Source organism: Rattus norvegicus, chromosome 4, assembly GCF_021556685.1.
Source record: "Rattus norvegicus strain SHRSP/BbbUtx chromosome 4, alternate assembly SHRSP_T2T, whole genome shotgun sequence".
Taxonomy (NCBI): domain Eukaryota; kingdom Metazoa; phylum Chordata; class Mammalia; order Rodentia; family Muridae; genus Rattus; species Rattus norvegicus.
Genome location: NC_141537.1, coordinates 157,398,858 through 157,413,855, shown reverse-complemented (window position 1 = coordinate 157,413,855; position 14,998 = coordinate 157,398,858). Strand labels below are relative to the sequence as shown.

General features: G+C 42.6%; 1 protein-coding gene across 6 annotated transcripts in view; it reads left to right on the top strand.

The window, feature by feature from the left end:
- Mug6 (murinoglobulin 6) overlaps positions 1-14,998 on the top strand; it is an 86,838-nt gene that overhangs the window by 47,192 nt on the left and 24,648 nt on the right. For all 6 annotated transcript variants that reach the window (XM_087656979.1, XM_087656980.1, NM_001271376.1 and 3 more), the window contains 2 exon segments: positions 74-200; positions 462-583. In XM_087656979.1, the coding sequence (XP_087513105.1) occupies positions 74-200; positions 462-583 (249 nt within the window).

Sequence of the window (14,998 nt, the reverse complement as noted above, 5' to 3'; positions counted from 1 at the left end):
ATGTGTTGTCCTTCTGTGGCAACATTGGTTTTCATTTATTAATTTGCTCTTTCTTGTCCTTGTGGGGCCACAGATGGCAGTGCAGCTGGAAGCTTCTCCTGATTTCACAGCTGTCCCAGTGGGAAACGACCAAGATTCTTACTGCCTTGGTGCCAATGGAAGGCACACCTCATCCTGGTTGGTAACTCCCAAATCTTTAGGTGAGTGAACATTTTGTAAGGGGGCTCTACCTAGAAGAGGTGAAGGTAGCAAGGTTTCTTCAGTTACTTTCTTCTTACTGGGTCCCCAAGAGGAAGCTCTCAGTCGTTGCTGTTTCTGGCCAATGTTTACCACCTTATTCAATACAAGACAAGCTCTTGACCCACTCACAGAACTGAGGACAAATGGCAGATCTTGGAAACTTCGGTGGATGCCAGGGTCCTGGCAGATCTGAGCTCAGCTCTTTGGACCATGTGTTTCAGGGAATGTGAATTTCTCTGTGTCTGCGGAAGCACAACAGTCCCCAGAGCCTTGTGGTTCTGAGGTGGCCACAGTGCCTGAAACCGGGAGAAAGGACACAGTCGTCAAAGTCTTGATAGTTGAGGTGAGTAAACCTGCTCAGTGAGCAGTGTGCTTAGTCCAGAAAATGGAACAATGTTGACTATATTTAGATGAAAAAAAAGATAATAACATATGACCTTGGCATAGTTCATAGCCAGCAAGCCTATGCTTTTATTTATTTATTTATTTATTTTTATTAACTTGAGTATTTCTTATATACATTTCGAGTGTTATTCCCTTTCCCGGTTTCCGGGCAAACATCCCCCTTCCCCCCTCCCCTTCCTTATGGGTGTTCCCCTCCCAACCCTCCCCCCATTGCCGCCCTCCCCCCATAGACTAGTTCACTGGGGGTTCAGTCTTAGCAGGACCCAGGGCTTCCCCTTCCACTGGTGCTCTTACTAGGATATTCATTGCTACCTATGGGGTCAGAGTCCAGGGTCAGTCCATGTATAGTCTTTAGGTAGTGGCTTAGTCCCTGGAAGCTCTGGTTGCTGGGCATTGTTGTACTTTTGGGGTCTCGAGCCCCTTCAAGCTCTTCCAGTTCTTTCTCTGATTCCTTCAATAGGGGACCTATTCTCAGTTCAGTGGTTTGCTGCTGGCATTCGCCTCTATATTTGCTGTATTCTGGCTGTGTCTCTCAGGAGCGATCTACATCCGGCTCCTGTCGGTCTGCACTTCTTTGCTTCATCCATCTTGTCTAATTGGGTGGCTGTATATGTATGGGCCACATGTGGGGCAGGCTCTGAATGGGTGTTCCTTAAGTCTCTGTTTTAATCTTTGCCTCTCCCTTCCCTGCCAAGGGTATTCTTTTTCCTCATTTAAAGAAGGAGTGAAGCATTCACATTTTGATCATCCGTCTTGAGTTTCCTTTGTTCTGGGGATCTAGGGTAATTCAAGCATTTGGGCTAATAGCCACTTATCAATGAGTGCATACCATGTATGTCTTTCTGTGATTGGGTTAGCTCACTCAGGATGATATTTTCCAGTTCCAACCATTTGCCTACGAATTTCATAAACTCGTTGTTTTTGATAGCTGAGTAATATTCCATTGTGTAGATGTACCACATTTTCTGTATCCATTCCTCTGTTGAAGGGCATCTGGGTTCTTTCCATTTTCTGGCTATTATAAATAAGGCTGCGATGAACATAGTGGAGCATGTGTCTCTTCTATATGTTGAGGCATCTTTTGGGTATATGCCCAAGAGAGGTATAGCTGGATCCTCAGGCAGTTCAATGTCCAATTTTCTGAGGAACCTCCAGACTGATTTCCAGAATGGTTTTACCAGTCTGCAATCCCACCAACAATGGAGGAGTGTTCCTCTTTCTCCACATCCTCGCCAGCATCTGCTGTCACCTGAGTTTTTGATCTTAGCCATTCTCACTGGTGTGAGGTGAAATCTCAGGGTTGTTTTGATTTGCATTTCCCTTATGACTAAAGATGTTGAACATTTCTTTAGGTGTTTCTCAGCCATTCGGCATTCCTCAGCTGTGAATTCTTTGTTTAGCTCTGAACCCCATTTTTTAATAGGGTTATTTGTTTCCCTGCGGTCTAACTTCTTGAGTTCTTTGTATATTTTGGATATAAGGCCTCTATCTGTTGTAGGATTGGTAAAGATCTTTTCCCAATCTGTTGGTTGCCGTTTTGTCCTAACCACCGTGTCCTTTGCCTTACAGAAGCTTTGCAGTTTTATGAGATCCCATTTGTCGATTCTTGATCTTAGAGCATAAGCCATTGGTGTTTTGTTCAGGAAATTTTTTCCAGTGCCCATGTGTTCCAGATGCTTCCCTAGTTTTTCTTCTATTAGTTTGAGTATGTCTGGTTTGATGTGGAGGTCCTTGATCCACTTGGACTTAAGCTTTGTTCAGGGTGATAAGCATGGATCGATCTGCATTCTTCTACATGTTGCCCTCCAGTTGAACCAGCACCATTTGCTGAAAATGCTATCTTTTTTCCATTGGATGGTTTTGGCTCCTTTGTCAAAAATCAAGTGACCATAGGTGTGTGGGTTCATTTCTGGGTCTTCAATTCTATTCCATTGGTCTATCTGTCTGTCTCTGTACCAATACCATGCAGTTTTTATCACTATTGCTCTGTAATACTGCTTGAGTTCAGGGATAGTGATTCCCCCTGAAGTCCTTTTATTGTTGAGGATAGCTTTAGCTATCCTGGGTTTTTTGTTATTCCAGATGAATTTGCAAATTGTTCTGTCTAACTCTTTGAAGAATTGGATTGGAATTTTGATGGGGATTGCATTGAATCTGTAGATTGCTTTTGGTAAAATGGCCATTTTTACTATATTAATCCTGCCAATCCATGAGCATGGGAGATCTTTCCATCTTCTGAGGTCTTCTTCAATTTCTTTCCTCAGTGTCTTGAAGTTCTTATTGTACAGATCTTTTACTTGCTTGGTTAAAGTCACACCGAGGTACTTTATATTATTTGGGTCTATTATGAAGGGTGTCGTTTCCCTAATTTCTTTCTCGGCTTGTTTCTCTTTTGTATAGAGGAAGGCAACTGATTTATTTGAGTTAATTTTATACCCAGCCACTTTGCTGAAGTTGTTTATCAGCTTTAGTAGTTCTCTGGTGGAACTTTTGGGATCACTTAAATATACTATCATGTCGTCTGCAAATAGTGATATTTTGACCTCTTCTTTTCCGATCTGTATCCCCTTGATCTCCTTTTGTTGTCTGATTGCTCTGGCTAGAACTTCAAGAACTATATTGAATAAGTAGGGAGAGAGTGGGCAGCCTTGTCTAGTCCCTGATTTTAGTGGGATTGCTTCAAGTTTCTCTCCATTTAGTTTAATGTTAGCAACTGGTTTGCTGTATATGGCTTTTACTATGTTTAGGTATGGGTCTTGAATACCTATTCTTTCCAGGACTTTTATCATGAAGGGGTGTTGAATTTTGTCAAATGCTTTCTCAGCATCTAATGAAATGATCATGTGGTTCTGTTCTTTCAGTTTGTTTATATGATGGATCACGTTGATGGTTTTCCTTATATTAAACCATCCCTGCATGCCTGGGATGAAGCCTACTTGATCATGGTGGATGATTGTTTTGATGTGCTCTTGAATTCGGTTTGCCAGAATTTTATTGAGTATTTTTGCGTCGATATTCATAAGGGAAATTGGTCTGAAGTTCTCTTTCTTTGTTGGGTCTTTGTGTGGTTTAGGTATAAGAGTAATTGTGGCTTCATAGAAGGAATTCGGTAGGGCTCCATCTGTTTCAATTTTGTGGAATAGTTTGGATAATATTGGTATAAGGTCTTCTATGAAGGTTTGATAGAATTCTGCACTAAACCCGTCTGGACCTGGGCTCTTTTTGGTTGGGAGACCTTTAATGGCTGCTTCTATTTCCTTAGGAGTTATGGGGTTGTTTAACTGGTTTATCTGTTCCTGATTTAACTTCGATACCTGGTATCTGTCTAGGAAATTGTCCATTTCCTGAAGATTTTCAAGTTTTGTTGAATATAGGTTTTTATAGTAAGATCTGATGATTTTTTGAATTTCCTCTGAATCTGTAGTTATCTCTCCCTTTTCATTTCTGATTTTGTTAATTTGGATACACTCTCTTTGTCCTCTCGTTAGTCTGGCTAAGGGTTTATCTATCTTGTGGATTTTCTCAAAGAACCAACTTTTGGTTCTGTTGATTCTTTCTATGGTCCTTTTTGTTTCTACTTGGTTGATTTCAGCTCTGAGTTTGATTATTTCCTGCCTTCTACTCCTCCTGGGTGTATTTGCTTCTTTTTGTTCTAGAGCTTTTAGGTGTGCTGTCAAGCTGCTGACATATGCTCTTTCCTGTTTCTTTCTGCAGGCACTCAGCGCTATGAGTTTTCCTCTTAGCACAGCTTTCATTGTGTCCCATAAGTTTGAGTATGTTGTACCTTCATTTTCATTAAATTCTAAAAAGTTTTTAATTTCTTTCTTTATTTCTTCCTTGACCAGGTTATCATTGAGTAGAGCATTGTTCAATTTCCACGTATATGTGGGCATTCTTCCCTTATTGTTATTGAAGACCAGTTTTAGGCCGTGGTGGTCCGATAGCACGCATGGGATTATTTCTATCTTTCTGTACCTGTTGAGGCCCGTTTTTTGACCAATTATATGGTCAATTTTGGAGAAAGTACCATGAGGAGCTGAGAAGAAGGTATATCCTTTTGCTTTAGGATAGAATGTTCTATAAATATCCGTTAAGTCCATTTGGCTCATGACTTCTCTTAGTCTGTCTACATCTCTGTTTAATTTCTGTTTCCATGATCTGTCCATTGATGAGAGTGGGGTGTTGAAATCTCCCACTATTATTGTGTGAGGTGCAATGTGTGTTTTGAGCTTTAGTAAGGTTTCTTTTACATATGTAGGTGCCCTTGTATTTGGGGCATAGATATTTAGGATTGAGAGTTCATCTTGGTGGATTTTTCCTTTGATGAATATGAAGTGTCCTTCCTTATCTTTTTTGATGACTTTTAGTTGAAAATTGATTTTATTTGATATTAGAATGGCTACTCCAGCTTGCTTCTTCTGAGCATTTGCTTGGAAAGTTGTTTTCCAGCCTTTCACTCTGAGGTAATGTCTGTCTTTGTCTCTGAGGTGTGTTTCCTGTAGGCAGCAGAATGCAGGGTCCTCGTTGCGTATCCAGTTTGTTAATCTATGTCTTTTTATTGGGGAGTTGAGGCCATTGATATTGAGAGATATTAAGGAATAGTGATTATTGCTTCCCGTTATATTCATATTTGGAAGTGAGGTTATGTTTGTGTGCTTTCATTCTCTTTGTTTTGTTGCCAAGATGATTAGTTTCTTGCTTCTAGGGTATAGCTTGCCTCCTTATGTTGGGCTTTACCCTTTATTATCCTTTGTAGTGCTCGACTTGTAGAAAGATATTGTGTAAATTTGGTTTTGTCATGGAATATCTTGGTTTCTCCATCTATGTTAATTGAGAGTTTTGCAGGATACAGTAACCTGGGCTGGCATTTGTGTTCTCTTAGGGTCTGTATGACATCTGTCCAGGATCTTCTGGCCTTCATAGTTTCTGGCGAAAAGTCTGGTGTGATTCTGATAGGTCTGCCTTTATATGTTACTTGACCTTTTTCCCTTACTGCTTTTAATATTCTTTCTTTATTTTGTGCGTTTGGTGTTTTGACAATTATGTGACGGGAGGTGTTTCTTTTCTGGTCCAATCTATTTGGGGTTCTGTAGGCTTCTTGTATGCCTATGGGTATCTCTTTTTTTAGGTTAGGGAAGTTTTCTTCTATGATTTTGTTGAAGATATTTACTGGTCCTTTGAGCTGGGAGTCTTCACTCTCTTCTATACCTATTATCCTTAGGTTTGATCTTCTCATTGAGTCCTGGATTTCCTGTATGTTTTGGACCAGTAGCTTTTTCCGCTTTACATTATCTTTGACAGTTGAGTCAATGATTTCTATGGAATCTTCTGCTCCCGAGATTCTCTCTTCCATCTCTTGAATTCTGTTGGTGAAGCTTGTATCTACAGCTCCTTGTCTTTTCTTTTGATTTTCTATGTCCAGGGTTGTTTCCATGTGTTCTTTCTTGATTGCTTCTATTTCCATTTTTAATTCCTTCAACTGTTTGATTGTGTTTTCCTGGAATTCTTTCAGGGATTTTTGCGATTCCTCTCTGTAGGCTTCTACTTGTTCTCTAAGGGAGTTCTTTATGTCTTTCTTGAAGTCCTCCAGCATCATGATCAAATATGATTTTGAAACTAGGTCTTGCTTTTCTGGTGTGTTTGGATATTCCGTGTTTGCTTTGGTGGGAGAATTGGGCTCCGATGATGCCATGTAGTCTTGGTTTCTGTTGCTTGGGTTCCTGCGCTTGCCTCTCGCCATCAGATTATCTCTAGTGTTACTTTGTTCTGCTATTTCTGACAGTGGCTAGACTGTCCTATAACCTGTGTGTCAGGAGTGCTGTAGACCTGTTTTCCTGTTTTCTTTCAGCCAGTTATGGGGACAGAGTGTTCTGCTTTCGGGCGTGTAGTTTTTCCTCTCTACAGGTCTTCAGCTGTTCCTGTGGGCCTGTGTCTTGAGTTCACCAGGCAGGTTTCTTGCAGGGGAAAAGTTGGTCCTACCTGTGGTTCCAAGGCTCAAGTTTGCTCGTGGGGTACTGCCTAAGTCCTCTCCGCTGTGGCAGCAACCGGGAAAATCTTTGCCGCTCCTTCCGGGAGCCTCCGTGCACCAGGGTTTCAGATAACATTTGGTGTTTTCCTCTGGCGCCTGCATGTGCACAGAGTGCAGTCTCTTCTGGTTTCCCAGGCGTGTCCGCCTCTCTGAAGGTTCAGCTCTCCCTCCCACGGGATTTGGGTGCAGAGAAATGTTTATCCGGTCTGTTTCCTTCAGGTTCCGGCAGTGTCTCAGGCGCAGGGGTCCTGCCGCTCCCGGGCCCTCCCCTATGGGAACCCAGAGGCCTTATACAGTTGCCTCTTGGGCCAGGGATGTGGGCAGGGGTGGGCAGTGTTGGTGGTCTCCTCCGCTCTGCAGCCTCAGGAGTGCCCACTTGATCAGGCGGTGAGGTCTCTCTCCCACGGGGTTTGGGAGCAGAGAGCTGCTGCGTTCCGGGATCCGCCGGTGTGGGACTTCCGGTAAACACAGGAAGTGCCCGGCTTTAGAAGAATTTTGCCTCTCTGTGTCCTGAGTTCACCAGGCAGGTTTCTTGCAGGGGAAAAGTTGGTCCTACCTGCAGTTCCAAGGCTCAAGTTTGCTCGTGGGGTACTGCCTAAGTCCTCTCCGCTGTGGCAGCAACCGGGAAGATCTGCGCCGCTCTTTCCGGGAGCCTCCGTGCACCAGGGTTCCAGATGGCGTTTGGTGTTTTCCTCTGGCGCCTGGATGTGCACAGAATGCAGTCTCTTCTGGTTTCCCAGGCGTGTCTGCCTCTCTGAAGGTTCAGCTCTCCCTCCCACGGGATTTGGGTGCAGAGAACTGTTTATCCGGTCTGTTTCCTTCAGGTTCCGGCAGTGTCTCAGGTGCAGGGGTCCTGCCGCTCCCGGGCCCTCCCCTACGGGAACCCAGAGGCCTTATACAGTTGCCTCTTGGGCCAGGGATGTGGGCAGGGGTGGGCAGTGTTGGTGGTCTCCTCCGCTCTGCAGCCTCAGGAGTGCCCACCTGATCAGGCGATGAGGTCTCTCTCCCACCGGGTTTGGGAGCAGAGAGCTGCTGCGGTCCGGGATCCGCCGATCCCATTTTTACTATATTAATCCTGCCAATCCATGAGCATGGGAGATCTTTCCATCTTCTGAGGTCTTCTTCAATTTCTTTCCTCAGTGTCTTGAAGTTCTTATTGTACAGATCTTTTACTTGCTTGGTTAAAGTCACATCGAGGTACTTTATATTATTTGGGTCTATTATGAAGGGTGTCGTTTCCCTAATTTCTTTCTCGGCTTGTTTCTCTTTTGTATAGAGGAAGGCAACTGATTTATTTGAGTTAATTTTATACCCAGCCACTTTGCTGAAGTTGTTTATCAGCTTTAGTAGTTCTCTGGTGGAACTTTTGGGATCACTTAAATATACTATCATGTCATCTGCAAATAGTGATATTTTGACCTCTTCTTTTCCGACCTGTATCCCTTTGATCTCCTTTTGTTGTCTGATTGCTCTGGCTAGAACTTCAAGAACTATATTGAATAAGTAGGGAGAGAGTGGGCAGCCTTGTCTAGTCCCTGATTTTAGTGGGATTGCTTCAAGTTTCTCTCCATTTAGTTTAATGTTAGCAACTGGTTTGCTGTAAATGGCTTTTACTATGTTTAGGTATGGGCCTTGAATTCCTATTCTTTCCAGGACTTTTATCATGAAGGGGTGTTGAATTTTGTCAAATGCTTTCTCAGCATCTAATGAAATGATCATGTGGTTCTGTTCTTTCAGTTTGTTTATATAATGGATCACGTTGATGGTTTTCCGTATATTAAACCATCCCTGCATGCCTGGGATGAAGCCTACTTGATCATGATGGATGATTGTTTTGATGTGCTCTTGAATTTGGTTTGCCAGAATTTTATTGAGTATTTTTGCGTCGATATTCATAAGGGAAATTGGTCTGAAGTTCTCTTTCTTTGTTGTGTCTTTGTGTGGTTTAGGTATAAGAGTAATTGTGGCTTCGTAGAAGGAATTCGGTAGGGCTCCATCTGTTTCAATTTTGTGGAATAGTTTGGATAATATTGGTATGAGGTCTTCTATGAAGGTTTGATAGAATTCTGCACTAAACCTGTCTGGACCTGGGCTCTTTTTGGTTGGGAGACCTTTAATGACTGCTTCTATTTCCTTAGGAGTTATGGGGTTGTTTAACTGGTTTATCTGTTCCTGATTTAACTTCGATACCTGGTATCTGTCTAGGAAATTGTCCATTTCCTGAAGATTTTCAAATTTTGTTGAATATAGGTTTTTATAGTAAGATCTGATGATTTTTTGAATTTCCTCCGAATCTGTAGTTATGTCTCCCTTTTCATTTCTGATTTTGTTAATTTGGACACACTCTCTGTGTCCTCTCGTTAGTCTGGCTAAGGGTTTATCTATCTTGTTGATTTTCTCAAAGAACCAACTTTTGGTTCTGTTGATTCTTTCTATGGTCCTTTTTGTTTCTACTTGGTTGATTTCAGCTCTGAGTTTGATTATTTCCTGCCTTCTACTCCTCCTGGGTGTATTTGCTTCTTTTTGTTCTAGAGCTTTTAGGTGTGCTGTCAAGCTGCTGACATATGCTCTTTCCTGTTTCTTTCTGCAGGCACTCAGCGCTATGAGTTTTCCTCTTAGCACAGCTTTCATTGTGTCCCATAAGTTTGAGTATGTTGTATCTTCATTTTCATTAAATTCTAAAAAGTTTTTAATTTCTTTCTTTATTTCTTCCTTGACCAGGTTATCATTGAGTAGAGCATTGTTCAATTTCCACGTATATGTGGGCATTCTTCCCTTATTGTTATTGAAGACCAGTTTTAGGCCGTGGTGGTCCGATAGCACGCATGGGATTATTTCTATCTTTCTGTACCTGTTGAGGCCCGTTTTTTGACCAATTATATGGTCAATTTTGGAGAAAGTACCATGAGGAGCTGAGAAGAAGGTATATCCTTTTGCTTTAGGATAGAATGTTCTATAAATATCCGTTAAGTCCATTTGGCTCATGACTTCTCTTAGTCTGTCGACATCACTGTTTAATTTCTGTTTCCATGATCTGTCCATTGATGAGAGTGGGGTGTTGAAATCTCCCACTATTATTGTGTGAGGTGCAATGTGTGTTTTGAGCTTTAGTAAGGTTTCTTTTACGTATGTAGGTGCCCTTGTATTTGGGGCATAGATATTTAGGATTGAGAGTTCATCTTGGTTGATTTTTCCTTTGATGAATATGAAGTGTCCTTCCTTATCTTTTTTGATGACTTTTAGTTGGAAATTGATTTTATTTGATATTAGAATGGCTACTCCAGCTTGCTTCTTCTGAGCATTTGCTTGGAAAGTTGTTTTCCAGCCTTTCACTCTGAGGTAGTGTCTGTCTTTGTCTCTGAGGTGTGTTTCCTGTAGGCAGCAGAATGCAGGGTCCTCGTTGCGTATCCAGTTTGTTAATCTATGTCTTTTTATTGGGGAGTTGAGGCCATTGATATTGAGAGATATTAAGGAATAGTGATTATTGCTTCCCGTTATATTCATATTTGGATGTGAGGTTATATTTGTGTGCTTTCATTCTCTTTGTTTTGTTGCCAAGACGATTAGTTTCTTGCTTCTTCTAGGGTATAGCTTGCCTCCTTATGTTGGGCTTTACCATTTATTATCCTTTGTAGTGCTGGATTTGTAGAAAGATATTGTGTAAATTTGGTTTTGTCATGGAATATCTTGGTTTCTCCATCAATGTTAATTGAGAGTTTTGCTGGATACAGTAACCTGGGCTGGCATTTGTGTTCTCTTAGGGTCTGTATGACATCAGTCCAGGATCTTCTGGCCTTCATAGTTTTTGGCGAGAAGTCTGGTGTGATTCTGATAGGTCTCCCTTTATATGTTACTTGACCTTTTTCCCTTACTGCTTTTAATATTCTTTCTTTCTTTTGTGCGTTTGGTGTTTTGACAATTATGTGACGGGAGGTGTTTCTTTTCTGGTCCAATCTATTTGGGGTTCTGTAGGCTTCTTGTATGTCTATGGGTATCTCTTTTTTTAGGTTAGGGAAGTTTTCTTCTATGATTTTGTTGAAGATATTTACTGGTCCTTTGAGCTGGGAGTCTTCACTCTCTTCTATACCTATTATCCTTAGGTTTGATCTTCTCATTGAGTCCTGGATTTCCTGTATGTTTTGGACCCGTTGCTTTTTCCGCTTTACATTATCTTTGACAGTTGAGTCAATGATTTCTATGGAATCTTCTGCTCCTGAGATTCTCTCTTCCATATCTTGTATTCTGTTGGTGAAGTTTGTATCTACAGCTCCTTGTCTCTTCTTTTGGTTTTCTATATCCAGGGTTGTTTCCATGTGTTCTTTCTTGATTGCTTCTATTTCCATTTTTAATTCCTTCAACTGTTTGATTGTGTTTTCCTGGAATTCTTTCAGGGATTTTTGCGATTCCTCTCTGTAGGCTTTTACTTGTTTATTAATGTTTTCCTGTGCTTCCCTAAGTGTGTTCATGTCTTTCTTGAAGTCCTCCAGCATCATGATCAAATATGATTTTGAAACTAGATCTTGCTTTTCTGGTGTGTTTGGATATTCCATGTTTGTTTTGGTGGGAGAATTGGGCTCTGATGATGGCATGTAGTCTTGGTTTCTGTTGCTTGGGTTCCTGCGCTTGCCTCTCGCCATCAGATTATCTCTAGTGTTACTTTGTTCTGCTATTTCTGACAGTGGCTAGACTGTCCTATAAGCCTGTGTGTCAGGAGTGCTGTAGACCTGTTTTCCTCTCTTTCAGTCAGTTATGGGGACAGAGTGTTCTGCTTTCGGGCGTGTAGTTTTTCCTCTGTACAGGTCTTCAGCTGTTCCTGTGGGCCTGTGTCTTGAGTTCACCAGGCAGCTTTCTTGCAGCAGAAAATTTGGTCTTACCTGTGGTCCCGAGGCTCAGGTTTGCTCGTGGGGTGCTGCCCAGGGGCTCTCTGCAGCGGCAGCAACCAGGAAGACCTGTGTCGCCCCTTCCGGGAGCTTCAGTGCACCAGGGTTCCAGATGGTCTTTGGCTTTTTCCTCTGGCGTCCGAGATGTGTGTGCAGGGAGCAGTCTCTTCTGGTTTCCCAGGCTTGTCTGCCTCTCTGAAGGTTTAGCTCTCCCTCCCACGGGATTTGGGTGCAGAGAACTGTTTATCCGGTCTGTTTCCTTCAGGGTCCGGCGGTGTCTCTGGCAGGGGTCCTGCCGCTCCCCCACGGGAGCCCAGAGGCCTTATACAGTTCCCTCTTGGGCCAGGGATGTGGGCAGGGGTGAGCAGTGTTGGTGGTCTCTTCCGCTCTGCAGCCTCAGGAGTGCCCACCTGACCAGGCGGTTGGGTCTCTCTCTCACCGGGTCTGGGAGCAGAGAGCTGCTGCGGGCCGGGATCCGCGGGTGTGGGACTTCCGGTAAACACAGAACGTGCCCGGTCCTAGAGAAATTCTGCTTCCGTGTGTCCCAAGCTCACCAGGCAGCTTTCTTGCAGCAGAAAATTTGGTCTTACCTGTGGTCCCGAGGCTCAGGTTCGCTCGTGGGGTGCTGCCCAGGGGCTCTCTGCAGCGGCAGCAACCAGGAAGACCTGTGCCGCCCCTTCCGGGAGCTTCAGTGCACCAGGGTTCCAGATGGTCTTTGGCTTTTTCCTCTGGTGTCCGAGATGTGTGTGCAGGGAGCAGTCTCTTCTGGTTTCCCAGGCTTGTCCGCCTCTCTGAAGGTTTAGCTCTCCCTCCCACGGGATTTGGGTGCAGAGAACTGTTTATCCGGTCTGTTTCCTTCAGGGTCCGGCGGTCAAGCCCATGCTTTTAAATCCATATGTGTTCTGTCTTCTTTTCCCTTCATAGTCTTTTAATTGAAGTATGGGCGGAAGGGGAAGGGAAGATGATCTAAGCTGGTTTATCTTCTTCTTTTTTTTTTTTCCGGAGCTGGGGACTGAACCCAGGGCCTTGTGCTTGCTAGGCAAGCGCTCTACCGCTGAGCTAAATCCCCAACCCGGTTTATCTTCTTAAAGCTAGACTTCTTCCTTTTTTTTGTCTGTGTTTGATTTTATATATATATATATATATATATATATATATATATATATATATCCATTTTTATCAAACTGGGTATTTTTTTTACAACAATCTTCATTTATTCTAATACAGGGCATTGAGTAGAGTCAGGAGTGTGATTCCTTATGTTCTAGATTGACATAAGAGTGTGTCATAGATCCAGAATACATTAGATATTAAATGTGTCCCCATGGTGGCAAGAAAGATAGTTTGCTGTTTGATTACACTGGATATTTTCATACACAGAACATACATGGTTTGCAACAATCTTCATTCATTCTGATACCAGGGATCTTGCCACCTTCCTCTGGCTTCTGTAGGTATTAGTCATACATCTAGTACATTGAAATTTATAAATAATTTTAAAAATGTTTTTCCATGATTCTGTACAGAAAAGTGATTTGCAGAAAATATTTTATGTAATACTCTAGCTATATATTCTTACCTCTTTTGAATTCTGATTATACTATGAGTTGGTCTACAAAACATTTACCCTATTTGTTCTTTGTAGTTAGATTTCTTTATTTTTCATCTTTATTAACTTGAGTATTTCTTTTTTTTTCTTATTTACATTTCGATTGTTATTCCCCTTCCCGGTTTCTGGGCCAACATCCCCCTTATACTCCCCCTCCCCTTCTCTATGGGTGTTCCCCTCCCCATCCTCCCCCCATTACCGCCCTTCCCCCACAATCACATTCACTGGGGGTTCAGTCTTGGCAGGACCAAGGGCTTCCCCTTCCACTAGTGCTCTTACTAGGCTATTCGTTGCTACCTATGAGGTTGGAGCCCAGGGTCAGTCCATGTATAGGCTTTGGGTAGTGGCTTAGTCCCTGGAAGCTCTAGTTGCTTGGCATAGTTGTTCATATGGGGTCTCGAGCCCCTTCAAGCTCTTCCAGTCCTTTTTCTGATTCTTTCAACGGGGGTCCTGTTCTCAGTTCAGTGGACTGCTGCTGGCATTTGCCTATGTATTTGCTGTATTCTGAGAGTGTTTCTCAGGAGAGATCTACATCCCATTCCTGGTGGCCTGCACTTCTTTGCTTCATCCATCTTATCTAGTTTGGTGGCTGTATATGTATGGGCCACATGTGGAGCAGGCTCTGAATGGGTGTTCCTTCTGCCCCTGTTCTAAACTTTGCCTCCCTATTCCCTGCCAAGGGTATCCTTGTTCCCCTTTTAAAGAAGGAGTGAAGCATTCGCACTTTGGTTATCCTTCTTGAGTTTCATGTGTTCTGTGCATCTAGGGTAATTCAAGCATTTGGGCTAATAGCCACTTATCAATGAGTGCATACCCTGTGTGTTTTTCTGTGATCGGGTTACCTCACTCAGGATGATATTTTCCAGTTCCAACCATTTGCCTATGAATCTCATAAAGTCATTGTTTTTGATAGCTGAGTAATATTCCATTGTGTAGATGTACCACACTTTCTGTATCCATTCCTCTGTTGAAGGGCATGTGGGTTCTTTCCAGCTTTTGGCTATTATATATAAGGCTGCTATGAACATAGTGGAGCACGTGTTTTTTTTTTATATGTTGGGGAATCTTTTGGATATATGCCCAAGAGTGTTATAGCTGGGTCCTCAGGTTGTTCAATGTCCAATTTTCTGAGGAACCTCCAGACTGATTCCCAGAATGGTCGTACCAGTTTGCAATCCCATCAACAATGGAGGAGTGTTCCTCTTTCTCCCTATCCTCGCCAGTATCTGCTGTCACCTGAGTTTGATCTTAGCCATTCTCAGTGGTGTGAGGTGAAATCTCAGAGTTGTTTTGATATGCATTTCCCTTATGACTAAAGATGTTGAACATTTCTTTAGGTGTTTCTCAGCCATTTGTCATTCCTCAGTTGTGAATTCTTTGTTTAGCTCTGAACTCCAATTTTTAACAGGGTTATTTGTCTCCCTGCAGTCTAACTTCTTGAGTTCTTTGTATATTTTGGATATAAGCCCTTTATCAGTTGTAGGATTAGTAAAGATGTTTTCCCAATCTGTTGCTTGCCGTTTTGTCCTAACCACAGTGTCCTTTGCCTTACAGCAGCATTGCAGTTTTATGAGATCCCATTTGTCGACTCTTGTTCTTAGAGTATAAGCCATTGTTGTTTTGTTCAGGAAATTTTCTCCAGTGCCTATGTGTTCGAGACTCTTCCCCACTTTTTCTTCTATTAGTTTGAGTGTATCTGGTTTGATGTGGAGGTCCTTGATCCACTTGGACTTAAGCTTTGTACAGGTTGATGAGCATGGATCGATCTGCATTCTTCTACATGCTGACCTCAGTTAAACCAGCACCATTTGCTGAAAATGCTATCTTTTTTCCATT